This window comes from Mus pahari, chromosome 12 (genome assembly GCF_900095145.1).
Source record: "Mus pahari chromosome 12, PAHARI_EIJ_v1.1, whole genome shotgun sequence".
In the NCBI taxonomy this organism is placed as follows: domain Eukaryota; kingdom Metazoa; phylum Chordata; class Mammalia; order Rodentia; family Muridae; genus Mus; species Mus pahari.
Window position 1 is genome coordinate 52,896,490 of NC_034601.1, and position 7,682 is coordinate 52,904,171.

General features: G+C 36.6%; 1 protein-coding gene across 2 annotated transcripts in view; it reads right to left on the bottom strand.

Annotated features, from left to right (window-relative positions):
* Nucleotides 1–400: 400 nt before the first annotated feature.
* Nucleotides 401–7,682, bottom strand: part of Arl6 (ADP ribosylation factor like GTPase 6) — a 27,973-nt gene continuing 20,691 nt past the window's right edge. Inside the window, exons 7-9 of one of the 2 annotated variants that reach the window (XM_021209510.1) lie at nucleotides 6,328–6,383; nucleotides 6,199–6,211; nucleotides 401–1,295 (exon numbers count right to left, since the gene is read on the bottom strand). In XM_021209510.1, the coding sequence (XP_021065169.1) occupies nucleotides 1,262–1,295; nucleotides 6,199–6,211; nucleotides 6,328–6,383 (103 nt within the window). In that variant the 3' untranslated portion in view covers nucleotides 401–1,261. The remainder of the gene's footprint in view (nucleotides 1,296–6,198; nucleotides 6,212–6,327; nucleotides 6,384–7,682) is intronic. The other variant, XM_021209512.2, reaches the window with a different exon arrangement.

Below are 7,682 nucleotides of genomic sequence, written 5' to 3' on the forward strand. Positions count from 1 at the left end.
TATAAATAGTTATCTGAGGTACTGGAGTCTACCCAGAAGACTCCTTAAGCAGTGAACTGAATTGAGGATATACCCCTGAAGGGAGTTTGTTCCCAGGTTTCTCTTCTTTCTTTGCTTCCTTAGCTGTAAAGTGAAGAGCTTCCTCTGCCATGTACTGCAGCCATAATACTGTCTTGGCATGGGACTGAACACAAGGAGCTGAGTATGACCAGAACCTTCAAATTTTAAACAAGAATCAATCCCTCTCTCTCCCTCTCTCTCCCTCTCTCTCCCCCTCCCTCCCTCCCTCCCTCCCTCTCTCTCCCTCCCTTCCTCTTTTCCTCTCTTTATAAACTATCTCCTGCATTTTGTTATAACAGAAAGCTGACCAACACATAGACATGTTAAGGAGAAATTAAGTCAGTTATAAAAGTATTAAAAAATTATTAAAATTTACATTTATTAATTGAAGATGCAATATTGTCACTTAGCTACTACAATAAAGTTTATCAATCATATATGAAATGTTCTCAGATTCTCCCTCATTAAATTGATTTCCGTGAAGGCAAGGGATGCTTACATGTATGGCTGACCACTACCCAGACCTTCACAGTTGTGAACAACATGCACATATGCAGGTCTACAGGGCAATGCCTGATCAGAAAGTATGGAACCTTTCAACAGGCACCGAGGAAATGAATTCAGTTGAGTTGGCCTCAGATAATATTTGGCAGTTAAAACACCAAATACCACACTAACACATTATTCTTTTCAGCATGAACAGAACACTCTAGTTGGTGTATTTAAGTTTTTATTGATAGTGACACAATAAAAATCCCATATATACTAATTACCTGGGATCCCTTATAAATCTTTAAAGGTGTTTTGCTAACACAATTTGCACTTTAAAGTCATACAATGAACTCAACTTTTAGAAAACAATTAAAAATAAAAATACATCAAAGATATAATAAATCATGATAGGATATTGAGATGGGTTATAAGTGGTATTTATATATTCTACTTATCACAATGTATAGACTTTTATAAGAAGTTGGTAACTAAGGAATTCCAAAGAAATATTAGATTTTGTATAGTTAATGGCCAGATTAACAATGTCTCAAGTCCTAAAGTCCTTAAAACATTCTTCCACAGTCCACCAAACAAGCAGAATGTGGTTAAAAAAATTCTTAGTTACATATATCTTTTAAAATAAATTTGAGATTATCCAGTATGTCTTACACAGATTCCATTAATTGAAAATCACTGAGGTCTCCAGGGACTATCTCTTCACGTCTTCACAGCTTGGATCTGATCTGATGACAGATAGACAAAGACATTGTCAGCCACAAGGGAAACAACAGCAACTCTATTCTCTAAATCACTCCAAAGTAATTCTATATAACACAGGAAGGCCCTATGCATATATCTGTTTCCTTAAGGTACAATTAAAACTATTCGTTAAGTTTTATAGAGGCTGTAAGTAAGTAAAGAATACAGGTTTTATGGCGTATTAGAAAGGTAGGTGGCAGTTCCTCTGGTGATTGCTCCTTTTTGGAAGCAATTACTTACAATTAATTCTTTTCTAGGGAATTACTTACAACTCACTAAATACAGAGTAATTTCTGAAATATCAGTAGCCTTCCTTTGCAACCTTATGCTCATTCCCAGTTCCTGATCCATCTAGCCATCCTGCCCTTTTTAGTTAGTGTATGATGCACGTGTCCATATTCATGTGTCTGTGTGTGCACGGGCATGTTGGTCCATGTGTGGAAGTCAATGGACAACCGAGTGTTGGTTCTCATCCTCTATCTTAAGACTTATGTGTCTCTGTTGTTTGCTGTTGTGTATTCCAGGCTAGCTGCCCCACAACCTTCTCCTATCTCAGTCTCCCATCTTGCCATAGGCACATGGGGATTAGATATGTCCTGGGGATTTAAACTCCCTCAGACCTCATGCCCACACAAGGAGCCCTTTACCAGCACACTGGAAGATGGGCCACTGGATCTCGTGGTTTTCCCTTGCTGTCACAATACTTTGACATTGCCCGAGTATGTGATTCCACTGTATTCTCCATGATCTCTTCCAGGCACTGACCAGTATCGTGGACTGTCAGTACTATGTGTTGGGAACTTTGATCTAACAATCTCTTTCCTGATATGAAACCTATCTCCACCTCAGGAAGATGGCGAAAGCCTCTTCCTCCTAAGTGCTAGGATTAAGGTGAGGCCCTCAACCTCCTAGCATGGCTGTCTTCCTGTTTCTTTTGAGGGAAGATCTCATTACCTAGTGAGGCTAGCACTGGAACTCTCCATCCTCCTGCCTCAGCATTTTGAGTACCAGGGTTACATGAATGCACTACCATGCCTGCCTTCCAACTTTGTTCCTTATCCCTCTGGCCTGCTTCCTAGAAAAGGGCACTGTTTTTCTTGGTTGAATTCTCATTGTTTGGATTCTTATTTTCATATAACTGACTTACTTGTTGCTGGAATTTATTTTCTGTAAATTGTATCCTAAGTTTTAATTTGGGAAAATGACATATTTTACAGAATAAACTCCAATACTTTTTGAAATGTTTTTCTTACCTATATCTTGTACCTGTTCTCCTCCTTTCTTACACGTTTTCATTTGTGTATTTCATATTTTTATCCTCAGATGTCTGGACACTTTGCTATCTGCTTATATGAATGAGTACAACTAAAGGTAGACTAGACATCATACGTGTGTGTGCAGTTTGTCAAATATGGCCACTATTCTACTGTATCTTGCTAAGATACTTCCTTGGAAATCACCACGATTATTACTTTAGTGCCTTTTTTCTTGGAGAAGTCTGATTTTCAGACATAACTCTTCCTATGGCCGGCCTACTTTCTTTCTCTCCTCCTCCTCCTCTCCCTCCTCTTCCTCTCTCTAATTCTACTCTTCTACTACTTCTCCGTGACTCCTCCTTTACCTTCTTTTCTGTTTCTTTGTTTTGAGACAAGATTTCTCCGTATAGCCCTGGCTGTCCTGGAACTTGCTCTGTAGACCAGGCTGGTCTTAAACTCAGAAATTTGCCTGCCTCTGCCTCCAAGTGTTGGGATTAAAGGCAAGTGCTGGGTTGTCTGCCTAGTTCCTAATCTGATTCCTCAGAGACAACTTATCTTCTGCCTACTCCTTAGTCAGACTCCTCAGACGACCCTCCCTATTGTTTTTTTCCTTCTACTGTTGCCTGGTGGAGGAGCAGACAGACAAGAACCACAGAATTCTTCTATACAAAAGCTTGCAGCCTCTCTCTGCTTTCAGTTCACTATTACCACACATAGATGTGTCTGGTGTGTTTTAGTCTAGAGGTAGCATTTGACTATTTGCAAAGGATAATTCTTAAAACCTTTTTTAGTGTGGGGGGAGTCATGTTTTCTCTTTTCAGTTCCAGATCCATCTTTTATTTTTAACTGTATTATTTTCAATTACTAGAATATTCTGAGCCTTTGAGAAGATCTTCAGTCAACTAGGATGTGTTCTATCATTTCATACTGCCAGCTTAGGATTCAGCTTTCTTGGGGGGTGGGGTGGGGGTGGGGGGCTGTTAAGCCAATTGGCATCCATCAGAAACCCAGCTTTCTAAACAAGATTATCATTTTTACCACATGTATGTGAAGTTAATATCTTTTTAAAATGCTGCCTTTATTATTAGTGATACCTGAGATTGGAATGTGTGTTCAGTCCTCTATTTTTCATTAGAGTACTCATACTCAGAGTATGTAAAATATACACACAAAAATCTGTAAGTGGGCTAAGGTTGTAGGACAACTACAGTGCTTGTCTACAATGTGTATTTACTTTTACACAGGGTGGATGTCCTGGAATCATTCTTGGTATTCAATATAAAATAAAACAAGATTAAAGTCTGAAACCTGTAGGCATTACTGATTTTTCACCTTACCTATAATATGATAAAACAGATTTCACTATTTGAGAAAATTTAAAAAAAAAAAATCTCACTTGAAAACTGGGAAGGTAGACTATGTCTGTAGTCTCCTCATTGGGAAATTCATACAGTGAGTTCCAGGTCAGCCAGTGTTACATAAACTGTGATACCCTGCCTCAGAAACCAAACCAAACCAAAAACCCTTCCTCCTTCCCCCAAAAGGCTCACTTCAAAGTTTCAGAACTAGAAAATTTATACTCATCACTAAACATACAAAATTACCAAATCTTTCAAATGAGAATATAATCATATGCAACATTTAATATTATACAAAAAATAAATATTAAATAAATATGATTTGATTGGTGCAAAATAAACCCTATTTAATTCATTGGGAAACTTCAGGATTCTGAAAATAAAATGAATAGAGTTCAAAGGTCTTTTTTTTTTTCTTTTTTTCTTTTTTTTTTTTCAAAGGTCTTTTACAGTTAGATTTTCCTATGTGTCTTGAGCTAATATGTGATATTAGAAACTGGTTAGTCTCTTTTATTTACTTGTTTTGAAAGATAGGTGTTTATCTCTCTTCATATTCAAACATAATTGAGAACAATAAAATCTATACTATTTACTCTTCTATAGGAAATACAATGATCATCTAGGAAAAAAAAAGCTGATCTATCCTTTGATTTTTTTTTTTTTAAAGCTATGCTCCCTCAAAGGTCCAGCTCTTCTGCAACTACTCCTGTGCGCAGAGCAACAAGGATGCTGCTACTTACCTTGCAGAGGCTGATGCAACAAAAGGGCACAAAAGCACTTCTAACAATATGCTGCTCTCACAAAGACTTGGGAGGTAAGATAACAGATCAGAAGATAATAAACAATCAAGACTTGAAATACCAAGTACCAAGACTTGAATATTGGTTCTGTAAAACTGGATCATTACTGACACCTAGTGGCTATCGCTACAAAAAAATACACACAGGGAGCTGGGGAAGAAAGAAGAACTAGAAAGAAAACCCTTGCTGTCCTATCAGCTACCATCAGCTCATCCTGAGGGCAGAATGACTGCACTCCTGTGCTGGCAGGCCTTCCACTGCGCACTGCATCATCACTGGGAGCAATGGTCAGCACTGGTGAAGGAAGAAATCTACCATGAAAATTCACTTCTCTATTTTCTTTGGATTTTTCTGAAACCCACCAGTTTCTCCATGGAAATCCATGCTGTCTGTAATCCCCAATACTTCTTAAAATAATTTAAAAATTGAAGTTGATGGGCTCAAAGAAAAACTGGCTTTACCAATATTTAGGATTATTAAATAAAGATGTTTGTTACTTATAAAATAGGAATAAATACAAGTAGAAATGAAAGTCTGTGCCAGGTGGTCCTTTAATCCCAGCACTTGGAGGCAGAGAGAGAGACAAATCTCCAAGTTTAAGTCTAGCCTGGTCTACAGAGTGAGTTCCAGGACAGTCAGGGCTATGAAAGAAACTGTGTAAAAACAAAACAAAACAAAAACAAAAACAAAAAAGAAAACAATACAGGCTGTGTAATTAACTATAAAAACCAAATTTTATATATCTCTGTGAAGCAGTTGTAGCAGATTACTTTTCCATTCAACAGAAAAAGCTGTTAGTCTCCAAGGGTTTCCAAAGAATGGAAGAAGAAAAATGAAAATCTATCCCACACATATCTAATATTATAACCAAAAGTTGTAATGAGAATTTGATTCTCTTTTACTTTTACTCAGAGTACAAAGATTCCCAGTAAGAATGAACAGTCTCTCTATGTAAATTGAAAGCTTCTGACCTGGCCATAAAGACTTTTCAGAAAGGTCATAGAGAACACACACCTATGTACTGCACTGCATGCTGCGAGCTGTTCTTAAACATCTTATACAGACGAGACAACCCTAGGGAAAACTATACTTATCTAATCTAGTAGTGTTGTGACACTCTACTATAGCTATTTTGATTAAGAAAAACTGAACTGAAATAAACAAGATATCATTAATAGCATTTATAATACTAAATGAGTGTTAAAACGTACATATAAATTATGTATAAGATATATGGAATATTGTACATCATGATTCATAAAAAAATTAGTTGTCATTTAGTTCTAGTTATTAACAGTAAGGCCTAATGTTTGTTCCAAAGTTCAGATGTGTTTTTTAGCAACTAGATTTAATGAAAATCTGTGTCTGTAAATTAAAACCATTTTCCAAATTGGCTCTATTTATTGAATGTAAACACAGAAATCTGCTAGGAAAATATAATAACACAAATGCAGCAAGGCGTCAGATACTTACTGTACTGTTTTTTCTGACAGCAGAAATAAAAACAAGAAGGGGCATTGATGTAATAAAATTAAAACATAAAGATGAAATGAATGAATGAAACAGAAGCAGGCTACAGCTGTGCAGCAGCTTGGGATATACCTTGGAGCCAGTCCACGCCTTCCTGCAGGCCTTCTCCTTTGATGGCGTCACTAGCACTGAAATAAAGTCCACACACAAAATCCACTTTACAGTGTCATACATACAACTCTATGAATAAGAAACAATATTTGGCATATTGCAAAGAAATACATACTAATAATATGTTTGTGCAAAACTGATTACTGAAACAGAATACAATATTATATTAATAATATGCATTCTAATGAAATATAATATTTTATAATAATAGGAAATTAGAGTCTGAGGACTAGGAAAAAAAACATCTGAGACAAGTTTTGAGATTTGTAGTGATATAAAGAACACAATATTTTTCCCACTGTCCTAATTTTCTAGCATTCACTGTCCTACCTCACTGTACCCAATGCTCCAACTGCATTTATCAGTTAGAAACGTTAGACATAGATGACAGTATAGTCAAAGAATCAACTGACTTTGTTTGAAATGTAATTTGCTATTTATAGAGTAAAACCCCATAATTATAACATGGGTTTTGTTGCTACTGTGACCGTTGTTTAATTTGAGACAGGGCCTCACAACAGTTCAAACTTGCTAAGTACCGCTTGGACAGATTCTACTCTGAAAACACAAGAATTTATGACAATATTACATATTACAGACCTGGTAACTTATTTTAAAGTCCATGATCATATAACTATATAATCAAAATTTCTGAGTAATTAGAGATTGTTTTATATCATTCACTTAGGAGGAAGCATCACACAAAACCTACAAAATTCTTTCAAGTAGGAAGATGGAAACAAAGTCTAAGAAAAGAAATTATGCACAGCACACTTTTCATCACATACAGTAGCAGCAAGGCATAGTAGTATCACTTACACCAAAACTCCCCAAGCTATTGATTTTAGCACACATAGTTCTAGACAAGTAATATAGGAAAGAGCTTTGTCCACTGGCGGAGGTGTCAGCAAGTGACTACAAACCTAAGCGTTTCTTTGAACCAGTTCCCTGTTTACCGTGAGAAAAGCTGTAAGACTCAGAACTAGAGCAAACACTCTTCTTTAACCATCAAATACCACTGGACCTCAGATTCAAATTCAGCAACCATAGAGTAGCCCTGCCCCTCCCGCAACTATTCAAAAGCAAAAAGGGTTTCACTATTTCCTTCCTGGCTGAGGGATCTTGGGTAGGGGGCAGGGGTGCTCATAGAATCCTGAGATATTTTTAGCATCTACTTAAATGCTACTCTGTTCAGTACCAAGGCTAGCTCTTAAAATCTTTTCTTTTTAAAAGTATTACTAATTCTTTGGAATTTCATACAATGCACTTTGATCATATTCACTTGCATCTTCTTCTTTTTCTTTTTTTTTTTTTTT